At 40.4% G+C, this 13,792-nt stretch overlaps 2 protein-coding genes and 1 long non-coding RNA gene across 3 annotated transcripts in view; 1 reads left to right on the plus strand and 2 right to left on the minus strand.

The window, feature by feature from the left end:
* Positions 1-241: 241 nt before the first annotated feature.
* Positions 242-2,025, minus strand: LOC138180447 (slit homolog 1 protein). The gene is made up of 4 exons (XM_069114329.1): positions 1,783-2,025; positions 1,401-1,634; positions 1,155-1,315; positions 242-923 (listed from the first exon to the last, which is right to left on the minus strand). The coding sequence occupies exons 1-4, from the start codon at positions 2,023-2,025 to the stop codon at positions 305-307; spliced, it is 1,257 nt and encodes a 418-aa protein (XP_068970430.1). The 3' UTR covers positions 242-304.
* Positions 2,026-4,938: 2,913 nt separating this feature from the next.
* Glut4EF (Glucose transporter 4 enhancer factor) overlaps positions 4,939-13,792 on the plus strand; it is a 94,341-nt gene continuing 85,487 nt past the window's right edge. Inside the window, exon 1 of the mRNA XM_069114347.1 lies at positions 4,939-6,235. Coding sequence (XP_068970448.1) covers positions 5,846-6,235 — 390 coding nt within the window. The 5' untranslated portion in view covers positions 4,939-5,845. The remainder of the gene's footprint in view (positions 6,236-13,792) is intronic.
* LOC138180458 (uncharacterized) lies at positions 8,509-11,109 on the minus strand. Its single transcript, XR_011173311.1, has 3 exons — positions 10,904-11,109; positions 9,018-10,834; positions 8,509-8,952 (listed from the first exon to the last, which is right to left on the minus strand). It is a non-coding gene; the product is annotated as an uncharacterized LOC138180458 (long non-coding RNA).

The following is a 13,792-nucleotide window of genomic DNA, read 5'->3' on the forward strand; positions in this document are numbered from 1 at the left end:
TTAACAAAGATATATATATATATATACGTGTAGCCATTAATGATTAGTTATCGACAATTAATTTACTAAATTTTTCATCCAATTTTCTTTTTTCGTAAATAATTTTACTATTAATCTAATTATTAGTTATTGGTCAATGATGTAATCGTTAATGTACTATGCATAACAACAAACATATATAAAAAAATTTTATGAAAAATATGTAATGTAACAAAAATTAAAGCTTCAATGCTGAATAAATAATGTAGTGATGTGCATTTTTACTTTTCCCTGTCATACTACAACAATAAGTTACCTTCTGAGGTTATGTATACATTTCGCCATATCCGGTACCATTGTTATTTAAATTCGATACTCTTGGTGGATAGAGGCTAGGTCGTAGCATAACATCACGATATTGAGGTGGCGGGGTACTTGGACAAGATTCTATCAAACTTCTATCGCTACTTATGAGTCCTTGTAAATACGAATCCAGCAAAGACAGCCGTTGGGAGGTTATTAATTCGTCGTTAAATTGTTCGTGATACCTGTATCTCCGGTTACATAAACACATCCTCGACAACCAAATATAAGAAATGAATAATCCACTTGAAATACCAAGTATAAAACCAAGAAGAAGAAACCAATATACTACAAATTTATAATCGACAACATGTGTTTGGTTTGTCATTTGTTCATATGTTGACAGATTTTTATCCTTCAGTGTATTCGATACATTATATTCAGTTACCGATTTAGTTTCATCAAAAAGCATACTCGCATTTGCCAAATGATGATAACTACGTGATTTTGTATGAAAATTAATCATTTTCTCGAATTTTTTTACGTTTATTTTCTTACCGCAAACTTCGTTGAATTCGATGCTTTTAGTATTGAGATATATTTGTAACTCAAACATAATTTTATTGCAAGACCATGGATTTCTGGAAAGAATGAAAAAATGAAAATTTTGTTTATGTTTTTGAACAATTCTGACATATCTACACAAGGTAAGATATGTCAATTATTCGAGATGTTGAGAAGTGAATATTATTGATAACAAATAAAATATAATGGAGTTTTAAGAGTAAAAGTTAAATTCTTATTCGAAACAATTATGTTAATAAAATAATGTGATATACATATATTAATTTTATGTGCTTTGTTCATCGTACCCCTCTAATGATAATTTGTTCAAAACATGCAATGTTTGCACGACGATGGTACTCATCTGAATCATCAAATTATTTGAAAGATCGAGACGACGAACGTGCGTGAGTCCATTGAACGTATCTGGAGGTAAATGACTAATCTGACATGAATCCAAACTTAGTTCCTGCATCAAAATTTACTTCACCTTATTAAAAATGAAATTTTTATCGAAGATAATAATTTTATCACAGATATACATATGTTAATACCATTAACGAAGAGGATCGTAATTTCGGTACATGCGAATTGAAATTATTTTTCGATAGTATTAAGATTCGTAGATTTCTATTTCTTTCAAAAACTTCATCTGAAATATCATGGAGTCTATTTTTCGATAGATCCAAGATCGTTAAATTCGTAAGGCCATCGAAAGCATTTAGGCCGATTTCACTGATTGCATTCTCAGAAAGATTAAGGTACTTTAATCTCGTCATTCCAACATCCTAAAGTAATGAACAATTTCTCACTTACTATGCGCACAAATTCACAATATTTTAGTGAAATTATTATCAGAATTTGCTTCAGTAAAATTTATACTCAGTTGCATATAATTACAAACAAAGAAAAATAATTTAATAAATTCAAACATACCGCTAACTCGAAGTTACTTAAAAGTGATATCACATTATCCGATAAGTCGAGTGCTTGCACGTTGTTCGGTGCACCTGTATGTATACTGTAAAGATGGCGGCCCACACAAGAAGCGCGCTCCAAACCATACCAAGTGTCACACACGCAAAACGACGAGCATTGTTGCGTCAAAACTGTCGTCCCGCAAGCGGAAAACATCGAAATAAGAGAAATGGTTAAATAGACGGCGATACTAAGGGTCATGGTAATAAAAGTAAACGATAGATTTCACGAAAATTCGTTAAACTTATACCGTAACTAATGATTTTCGAAGTAATAGTACAGCAAATTCACTTCTGATAGAGATTATTGCGTTTTCTTGTGGCTCGTGATTGCCCCGCCAATGTAATCTTATCTTGCAACATGACTGGATGGATATCGTGGATAAATGTGTTAACGATTGAGATACGTCATCGTATCGTCTCAATTTTCTTACCGTTCCCATTATTTTTTTTGACAGAAACAATGTGTTTTCCGCAATGAAAAACATATGAGGCAATTTGAAATAAAAAGTAGCTGAATACAATTATTTATTACCCAATGTTTTTCCTTACTACTGAAACGTTGAGAACTATTTTCTATTCATGTTGAGAACTATTGGAGCAAACGGAAATTTTATTTCTTAAACGAAGGGTGAAAGAAGAGTACGATGAAAAGTAAGATACTATTTATCAGGCATTATTCATCATTTTGTATTACATATTTTAATCTAACTGATACGTTCATAGGCAGAAACAACGGCGTATCAGAAACGGATGGTAATCAGTAAAAGAAATATTCATATCATATGGTCCTTCAAATTTTGAGCTTGTTATAATTTTATTGTTAGGAATAAAAAAAATAATTTTCTAAAATTTCTTGTTATTGAAATGATAACTTCAATAAGTTTCTTCAAATTGATATTCGCAATGTAGCTAATTCAGTGATTAAAACGCAGATTTTATTGTCTACACCGTAGAACACTATCCTGTGAAAACGTATGGAATTCATGCATGTATTTAAATAAGATATCAAGATTGAATAACTTTTTGCTTTAATAAGGATATAAGTTTGATGTATGTATGTTTATTAATAGACATATCTGAGTATGAATAAAAAAAATAATAACGATGAAACCAAGCAATGTCAAATAATAAGATTTATATTACCACGTTTTTAGAAAGATAGAATTCCTCAGTCTGAGACATACTTGAAAACACAATTAAAACGTGATTCAGTTTTTCTTATAGAGTTGCTTTCTCATGATCGATACAGTGAAAGCGTACTGTAAACTACTTGTTGTACCTCTTTATTTTCATTTACTGATTCTTGAAAACCGATAAAAACCTTCCGTAAAAATTCTGTGCGCCTTCTTTCATTCGAAATTCCCCGTGTGGAAAGCGTTTCCATGTGTACGCCAAAACGTGGATAGCGTTAAAGAGGTGCATTAATATAATACAAGGATGACTAAGTCTCCATTACATTGACAGCGAGAAATTACATTACAGCGCATATACATGGCGAACATAATCGCGCTCCTTTATGCGATGAAAAGAATGGCAGCCGATGACAATTAACATGTTACTCACTAGCCCTTGGCATCTCTTCGAAGTTAAATGAGGGGTAGCATTCAGTGAGCTAACAGTGTAGCGTTTATTGCGCAACATCCACGGAAATAAATCTAGGATAGGCTGCTGAGAACGCGTGGACCGCTGCCTTCTATTCGGCCTTACCATCCCTCCCCACTGCCCCTTGCATCTTCCGGCCATTTTCATTGCTCGTCCTCCATGCCGCCATGACAAGCATACGGTATGGCACTGCAGCTGCCTCACCTTTACCGACCACGCCGCATTTATCGGCGTAATTACGTTTTTACCTGAAGTCGACTTTTCATCGATGTACCTACGACTCTATGCTGCTCAAAATCACTCGGAATGGATTAAAAATCACGGTCATCTACCGGTTTGCGAAAGCTACTACGAATTGGCCAACAAAATATATCGCTGCTCTCACAGACTATCCACTCCACTGTGTTTCGTCACTAGCGCCCTCAGCTGACACGAAGTACTAATTTGACATTGTTACGATTAAATATTGAATATATGACAATTTTGCATTATAAGGCAGGATATCGTATAAGAAACAGAGAAATAATTGTAAAATATTGAACTTTTTATCGGATCGAAATTACATGTTTGTAATTAATTTTATATATTTGATAGGAAGGATGAATTTGTTCTTTAAATAAAAAATATAAAGTATACACTGTTTCCGGTACAGTGACGAGCTTTGCAAATAACTTTGTAGGTGAGGTTCTCTGTGACACATTCCCTGACGCTCGACTGCCATGCGAAAGATATTTCACTCAATGTGTGTCGTCACCGACCTTCTCAGCTGACGTAAAATGGCCGCCTTCTACTGACAGCTGAACCATAAACATAGTCTTTCTCTGTTAAAACAATATTTATTGCGATGAAACGCATAACTCCCCTTTTCCTACAGACATTACTTTACCAAAAAGTAAGAATCTTGAGGAAATTCAAGGTATTTCATTAAAAAGATGTTACAGTATGGTATACGAGCGGCAGTAGGAGTATCTTACGAAGAGAGGCTTCTTTGACGCGGGGTTTGTACCTATCGGCAGACTGATCACTCGCTCCGATTTCGTCACAGGCGTTCTCAGCTGATGACAAAATGACTACTTTGTGTATTTAAGTACCAGCTGATTACAAAACTGCCGTTTATAAAACCTATGCAAAATCGATATTTCCATGAATACTTTTAGGTTAATTTGACAAAGTAAATCGATGGTGTGCAAGATTTCATATGAGCCTGTATGTAATCGACGTACTTTGCGCATAGAAAAGAGGGACGCCAGAAAGGACGCCGAGTACAGGCGTACGAAAAGAGGAGAGGGCTGAGAAAGTGGAAGGTCTTGATGAGCGAAATGCTTTGGCTAGGGTTCTAGTCTGCGATTTTTTCCCGTTCTTCTCGTTGTCCGGGCGGACGGCCAATGAGAGTAAGTAGGTCAGCGAGCGCGACCAATCGGTGCTCGAGGCCGAATCACGTGGGTTTGTTGTTATCTATCAGCTGTTTTTCCCGGGCGGGCGGGCGGCCGGCCGGCGCAGTGAAAGCCGCTTGGTAGTCTGTCCTCAGTCCCTCGGTCGCTCAGCTGTGCGTCACATGTCGGGTACCGCGAGTCCTACTCCTGCCCGTATACCATTGAATCGTGTACCGCTTGCTCGTTCAAGTTACCGTACAGCGCCGGATTTCTACTCACCGGCAAGCGTCAGTCATATATTATGCTATCTACCGCGTGCACTCCAAAGTATTATCACAAATCGATCACGAAGTGCCTCGAACATGCGGACGGCGTGACGAATACAGGCAACGGTGCACGCCGTTTTGTTGATACGTTGAGTTCTGTGTTCAGGCCGCGAAGGCCACCGCGTCCTTCCTCGGTTTAGGATCGCATTTGCTATCGCGATTGCAATTTCACGCAAAACTGCCCAATCTGTCCTCGGCGAGTTATCACGGAACGATGACCTAAAGCAACGTGTCGCAGTACGGAGTTTCGGAGACGTAGGAAGAAAGAAAGGAAAAAAAAGAGTTGAAGCTACACACACGACGAGTAAAACTGGTGTTCTAGTTTCCGGGAGTGATTTTCCAAATATTCATTCGAATCATAGACATAATATATCAATCGTGTTTCGATCATCTCTTATGGAAAGTGTCGAACTGTTGAGTCGCGCGTGACATTATTTCTTCTCTAGTGTGATCCAAATTTGTTTCCGGTTTCTGCATCTACGTACGTTTTTTAACGTGAGTTTCGCGGACGGTAGTCGAAGAGTGAGTCTTTAACCGCGGTGCAAATGATCTATATGAGAGGCGAATTCGCGCGAGATACTTTCGAGAACGATTCGATACATGGTATTTTGTTGTGAAGTATATCGGTGTGTTAGAATCCTCGTCGAACGTTTCAATCGATTTATCGAAGTGATCGAAACGAGAGCCGAGATCGTTTAACCATAGATAATCACGAATAATGTCGACGGGCAAGAGGCTGGCGAAACGTAGCATAATCGGCACCAGAGTGTGTGCTCCCGGCGAGGACGGGAAATACTACAGTGGCGTCATTCACGCCGTAAAAACGCCGGCGTCAGCCGCGTCCGAGTCAGGCCTCAGCATTACACCGAAGACTCGCTACTCCGTGCGCTTCGATTCCGTTCCCGGCGGCCGTCCGCCGAGTCCCAGCACCGAATACTCTGATCGCGATTTGATTGGGCCTGGTTTCGGCTCTGTCACCAGCGCGCATCTCGTGCCCGGCCAGAAGGTCTATCTTACGTACAACGGACGGGAAATTCACGCAGAGGTCACACAACATCGCGAGCATCTCGACGAAGTAGACGTGATAATTGTACCGAACGGCCAAGAGGTGAGTGAGTTTAGCAATACCCATTTTGTTCTACTTTCTCTTATCTCTTCTGTTTAATTTTGCGTATTTCGGGTAAATAGTACATTTTTCCAGAGTTTTCAAAACCCGTATTGGCGTAACTCTTGGATGGCGGATGTGACGCTAGTTACTTTTAAGTTCGCTTTCTTGTAATCTTTGACGATAAGTTTATTGGGTAGTTTATTTATTTTGAAGTGACAATAATTTTGTAACTTTTATTTTCGAATGATCGAATTAAACAATTTTATATTTCTAGATCAAATCAAATTCAAATTTCTAATTATCAGATTTCTAACTAACTGCCAAATTTTATGTTCAATATGAAATTGATTCAATGAGAATTGATATTGGAAAGGGAGGAATAGGTCAAAGTTTCGCTCTTATTTACATGTATGTATAGTACATTCCTTTCTCATTCTCGGTAGCGTTGTGTATTGCTGTATATCACATACTCATATATTACAAACATATATACGCTGTATATACATACGTTTAAAGAAAAACGCACAAAGCATTGGCGGGGCACGTTAGGCATAACGAGGTTTGATACGTCATCCGTACCGCCGCCGGGTCTCGTTGCATCGGAGCACAGGTTAGCGCGCATCAAACTCGGCGAGCGCGCATGCGCATAGCCAGGCTGTTCTGCCGAACGCGATGTTCGCGATGTTTTCGGAGAGCGAGAAAAACGTATTCTCGCGCGCGATAACACGCCATCGACAGTACCGATGACATACTATGACGAATTGCCGCAATGTTGCGTTTATTCTTAAGGTACAGACGATAGATCTTTGACAGCTGGGTGAAATCAACCAAAAGGTAAGAGAGGAAAGACGGAATGGCACGTGACGATGTGACAGCCGGCTGTTACCGGGTGGGTGTGTGCGTGCGTGCCGTTAATCAGAAAATTTAATTTTCGTGACCTCGTTCCGCGTGCAGACTGTACAGTGGCTCTCCTATTTACGCGACGCGCATGAGCAGGGTCACTTCACTCCCCTTGTCCGCGTGCGGGATAGACACAGGTTTATAAGAGGCAAACATGTTACCTCTATCTGGACACGAATGCCGCGTTGTGAAGCATAACTGCCACGCACAATGGAATTCGTTTCTCCGATTGTCGTCGTTCTAGCGGATTGGCGATCGAGAATATTCGAGAGTAAAACAATGTCTGATCGTAAATGGGTAGGGGAACCGATGGAAGGGGAGTATAACTTCCAGCGAACGAATAACAGGTTAACGAATGGGTTAACAGAAGGAAATGCCTGCGTCTCGAGGCGCATCCGCCGCCCGATATTGGAGTCACACGATACACGAGACCGATGCCAGTCCGTCGATTTTCGACACGCCTTTCTCGAGTTACGGCCAGATAGAATCCGCGAAGTGGCCGCGCGCACGCGCGGCTGCGCACACGCGAGTATACTCGCGTATACAGTTGCCGAGAGCCGCAAGAGTTTTTTGCAGATTCGTAGAAAAGCGTAGCGAGCGCAACGTAATAAATACCCCATAAAACGAGGGATAGCGCTATTACGGTCGGTCAGGCGTGGCAGAGAAGTATACGCAGCCTCGATACCGCTACGTGGGCGCGGTTAGATTCGTAATGAGAGGCACTGGCGTTCTCTAGCTTGCTTGTCCGTACAGCGAGGCTCTTTCGCGCGTATGTATGTATGTACGTAGATGCGGGAGAGGTCGGTTTTATGCGCGAAGCCAGTACGGTAGTACTGGCCCGTGCACCGGCTACCGGTGACCCCACGTGGAACGCATTAGCGCAATATCTTTCTACCTCCGTTAGGTAGCTCAGGCGTGACCACGGTTTCATTTCGTGGAAACTTTGCTGCGCGCTCGCGAGCGCTCATGCTCCACTCGGGGGAAAAAATAAACCGGATCTGGTCAGACCGAAGTGTCCGGTTCCGATATTTTTGCGCCCCGCAATATGTAGTTATGTCTGTTTTGCACGAGTTCACCGGAAAATCGGCCTGCCTTACTGCGGTGGCAAATGGTCAAATTGTCGCGTTTTTATCTAACAACGATGTCACGTAGGTTAAAGACATGTTTCCAGTAGATGTTTAGAATGAAAGACACTTAAAATTCTTCGAGGAATAGTTGGTTTTTATTTGTCGAATTTGTATACATTTAAGGGTATGTGTATTATGATATTTATATTTCGGTTTGGGTACTAAATGATAATTTTATTGTACTATAGCTTATTTATGTAATTAATTAATTTTGATTAAATTGGTAATTTATTAAATCAAAATTTTTAAAATTTACATATCCTTTGGTAGTTTCGTACAAAAAAATTCTGACAATGGAAAATATGGAGCTGTAGCACTTAAATAAGGGGAGACTCATTATAGGGTTAAATATAGATAACCTTTCAACACACGTTTATTCTTATTTGAAGTACATACATATACGGCAATTATTACTACATTCAAGAGAGAACTGAAGTTTAAAAAAAGGGAACTTTTTCTTATGGTAATACTCCTTAACATCAACGAAAGCATAAATTCTGAATGAAAATCGTTCAGGTCTTGGTTTCAACGAACACATTATCGCCGGCGCGTGATAGTAATAAACTTCAGAGATTCATCTTAATCTTCTCGATCGCAATTATGATTATTTTTAATCATCGTATCCGTGATGAGATATACGTAACAGGACGTGTTTTTCGTGTTCCTTAATTCACCGTGATCATCTGTAATCTTTAATCGCCATAATTAATCCACCGATGTAGTACTCTGACGTAAGTACTTCCCCACGTCGTTACCTGTTTATACATGCAACACATAAGCGAGCGTACATGGCTGACTTTTAGTGACGTCGAAGTATTTACCGAACCGTGAATCGGTAAATACTGGACGGCGTTTATCTGTTAGCGCAAGTACGTGTAAGTGGTAATTTTAAAGCTTCCGTGCGTTCTGCCGACTATCGTGTACCTCTGCTTTAGCAAACATCTTGCATATGCAGTTTCATAACGTCCACTTCGCGATTCGACACCTCACCGGTCGACCTGCCTTCTGTTAGCCCTGACAATATGTCAATAGCCATGGCGCTCGACCGTCAACTTCGTTGCAGTCCCTATTTTTTCAAAATATTGTCCATGGCTGTACTCACTATTCATTTACTATATTTATTCAGAACTATAAGAAATTCTAAAATTTAACAATTGATTTGCTCATTAATTAGAAATTTTCATTCCTTAAGAAATATTAGATTTTACCATCGTTTACAATTTCATAAAAAGAGGAAGAAATTAGCGTAGTGTGGCATTTATTGGAATATTTATAAGGCTTTACTTGCTCAGAGTTGTACTACTACAAATAATCGGCAATTAATTAAACATGCATCTTACGTATTTAACTAAATGCTTCCTAGAATGTACATGCTGTGAATCCCTAAAAGTATCAACTTAGAAGGTAATTTAGTCTTTATACCAAGTTTTATTATATTTTCAGTAAAACCACCTCAAAGATAGTGTTCATATTTTGAGTTTGCTATTATTCTAGCACATCTTTCTCTATCTGGATTCAAAGTACCCTACCAAACCGACATGATCGCGCAATAAAATTGCCTCTTTACAAATCCTCGCAGCTATTTCGTCGTATCACTTATCGCGGTCACAATCGTCAAACTCGCTCACTCTTCTGTCAAATTGTCCAACATAATCACTTCTCAACCAACATGACAATGCAACCGAAACCGACAAAAGTTGAGAATCACTGACGCGTGCATTTCACTGCGGCGAAAAGATAGCACAACATTGGATACGTGGTAATGCGTTCCACTGCGGGAGTGCGTTTCGCCGTTAACGGTGCGATCCATCGGGTCTATCTACGGTCACCACGGAAATATCCGACCTGCGGGGCGCATTCGAAATAATGGTCGCGTTTAACGGTGTCACTGGTCACCGGCACAGGCGTGAGACGATTGAGTAAGAGATGGCCAGTGTGTGCGCGCACTTCGTGCGTGGATCCAAAGATAGATATCCCGGCACAGGCTTACCAAACCTAACTGGTCCGACTCTATATACATACATACATAGAGGCGCATCCGCAACAACCGTTCGCGATGTAAACAAATGTTGGTATGCGTACAGGCTTGTCTAGCAGTCTGATGTAGTCACGCGGGTGTTTCCTTCATTCCATGCGATCGTTCGTGCTATCTTGTAGCCACTGACGCTTTTGGAAATACGCATGTTAGTTTCAATAAATTCTTGCTTTTCTTCTCTTATATTCGTTTACCAATCGCTGTGTGCGACGGAGAATCCAGAACGCTTTAATTTTTCTGCCATACAGAAGAAACGTCCGTCCAACAGCTGCCGACAGCTCGATGAGATCCGAGGTTATAATTCATTGCTCTAGTTGCTTGGGCCACGCTCAGCAGCAGGTGGTCAATCTCTCTCGATCTCTCTAACCTCGCCTCTTTTCGTCGCGTACTCGTTCGATTCGAGGTTACGAACTCGACCGAGGGAAACTGATCGCAAAGGGAGTTTGATTGAGTATATAGTATTTTTATCAGCCACGTTTCGAATATCCTGGTTGTTTACAGTTTAGTCGAGAGAGGTTCTGCAGGTTCGATTAAGATCTACATACATAAAACTGGTTTCAGACATAAATTGTACGTTTTTTCAAATAGTTTATAAAAATAGCTGACCGAGTGTGAAGTAGATGGAATTAAGTGTCAAACACTATTTAGACTGAAAAACTATAGTCGTTAGATTTAAGAATAAAGTTAAGTTCCACATAATCGATATCAGAATATGAAGTTAAGTTCTTCAAGATTCTCAAAGATCTTGTTGTATAGTTTTAAAAGTATGTTGGAAACAAAAGTATGTTTAAAATAAACAAGTGGGGCGTAAAAGAAAGGTTCCATGGGATATATAATAATGGTAAAATTGTATCTTCTTGTTTCACGGGCTGATTTTCTTCGTGTATTTTTAATTTGCTAAACGTCGCGCACTGGTGCAGCGCGGCGTGCCGGCTTGAGCTGCCGCGCAGGCGCACAATCGCAGTATGGGCTATTTAAAATAGTATTCGAACAGACCGGAATGTAAAGTGCACAGTGCGTGCTCTGTTGCACGGGATTATGTCATACGTGCTTGTACCACTTTGCCGGTAAATAGGTTACGCAAGATGGATCACGGATGGCCACTCTACATAAGTATTAACTTATAGTCATAGGCCGGCCGGCCGGTCTCCGTCGCTGTAGCTATCCATAGGACCTATTCGGCAGTTGGAAACTAGAAACGATACATACTGCATTATCTTTGCAATCGTAGCAGAATTATACGTGATATAAATTAATTTTATAATTCTTCTCATAAAAATTATTTTTAAATGAAAAAAATTAATCTTATGGTTCGGTAGAATACAGAATTTATAATAGAAATCATTAGTTTGATAATAGCAGATTTTAAAGTACTCGCTTCTCCGTTTTAGATTCTTTATCTTAATTTATGTAACTCTTTTGGGATCTATATATTCTTGCCTCGTATTTATTACCGAGTGCAGAATAACAGTCGATCTTAGGAAAGGTTGGCACGGAAAACGAACATCTGTTTAACATCGTTTCACCAGCGAAAATCGGATATGGATAAGAACGCTAAAATGCAGATCAGTATCGAAACTAGGATTAAAATCGATGCTGTTAGCTGTTACGTGGACTGAATAGTTAAGAATCTATCGTTAAATGGAAAGAAAAAAAGGAAAAAGAAAAATTCCATTCTCTTTTTACGAACGTTGAATTCCCTTACCACAAAAAAACACAGCGAAACCAAAGTTATGTCATAATTTCGGACGAGGTAGCGATCGGCGTTTACCTTTCTCTTTGTAAAGAGTGGTGCGAACTTGATTTCGGGTTTGGAAACAACATGGCGGTTAGTTGCGTCGATCGACCGTTGGAGGCACTGTATCCTAGCCGATCGCTTGTAAAGTCGGTCATAGAGTTTACAATGCAACGCCTTCTCTCTGTCCGGCGCGTACTACACAAATCTCTTTCTACCTGCTTTCCCCCTCCCTCTTACGCTCCTTCTGATTTGGTTTACGGTGATTGCGACTGTGTCGCAATCATTAGCACGTCTGAGTACAATTACCTTGGATATTAGAACAACTCTATGCCACCCGGTGCAATACTTATGCATCGCGTACGATCGCTCGCAAGGTTCCCCTCGAAATGGGCGCGTAGTACGCGCGAGACGTGTCGACTTTTAATAAGTTGCACACGCCGACGTGACGGTATGGAATTGCAAAATAGAACGCGCGTGCCGGTATGATTACCCGGAATCATGGTTCTTCAATACCATCAGAGTAATCGTTGCTACTTTGCCCACGCTCCTCGTTATGCGCCGACACTCTCTACTGTTATTTAAACAACGTATTGGCCGTGAACGAAATTTCATTGTCCGCGTGAAAGTAAATCAGCATGCCGCTTGAAATCCGTGCCAAACTGCCGTCCTTGATTTTCGAATCCGACACCCGGAGTTATTTGGATGGATAACATTTTAATTGTTGCGGTAAAAGTTGACGTTTTAGATGCACCTGGAATTTCTTCTCTTTAGATACTTGGAACGATTATTTGCTTGTTACGAAATTGACACGAAGTGCGAAATCAGCTGATCGTAGGCATAACGCGTGTAAGTTTATGCGTCTTCACTCCCACCTGATAATATTGGCCGTAAACGAGCTGCACTGACGTAACAATGCAGCACGCGTCGTAAATTATGATCGATAATGCAACCTTGCACACGCCGAGCTAATATATGGTTGAATATGCATCACCCAAGTCCTCTGAGACTTTCTAACAGTTTCTGTCAATAGTACCGCGTAAGAAGAGCACTATGCGTGGTATAACACAATGTAGATCGTCGCAAAGTAGTATTTACCTTTATTATCTAATCCTTTTAATCCGTTATTTTAAATCAAGCAATATACATCTATGTACGAATAAACATTAAATTATTCTGATTCTAATTTGATTCTTAAAGAACAGATTCAAATAGTAAAATATAATATCATCTGAATTTGTATAGCGCATTTTCGTCATCATCGAGAAGTGTGAAATTGCATGGTTCGATAGTGCTGGCCCTGGCGAGCAAATGGCCAGGGCACGAAAAGTTGATGCGCGTGCCATACTGCATAGGACGCACGAGGACGCGAGGAAAAGTGGCGCGTATCTGCTGTACAGAGAGAAAAGCGAGGTCGGGCCTTTCTCAGAGAAGTAGGTCGAGAAGGTACCGATCGTGCACACGAACGCGTGCTGCGTTCCTCGCGCGCGAGATTCACAGGAAAGGTATCGTGTTCTGTTCGTCCCTGTGGCAAACGCGCGTGCAATACATACATCCCGTCGGCTCTCACGAATGCGATGGTGTATTGGGAAAACGGGAGGAAGAGTTCTCCCGCATAAAGGCGTTGATTGAACGTGCTCGTTATGCCGTTCTTATTTTTTGCTACTTTATGACTTTCCAGTATACCGCGCTTCCATCTATGTGGCAGGAGATAGGTGGTCTTTCGTATCACCGACTCTATTTCATACACTACCAAATAC

Source organism: Bombus flavifrons, chromosome 5 (genome assembly GCF_040668555.2).
Source record: "Bombus flavifrons isolate JBK064 chromosome 5, iyBomFlav1_principal, whole genome shotgun sequence".
NCBI classification, from domain to species: Eukaryota; Metazoa; Arthropoda; class Insecta; order Hymenoptera; family Apidae; genus Bombus; species Bombus flavifrons.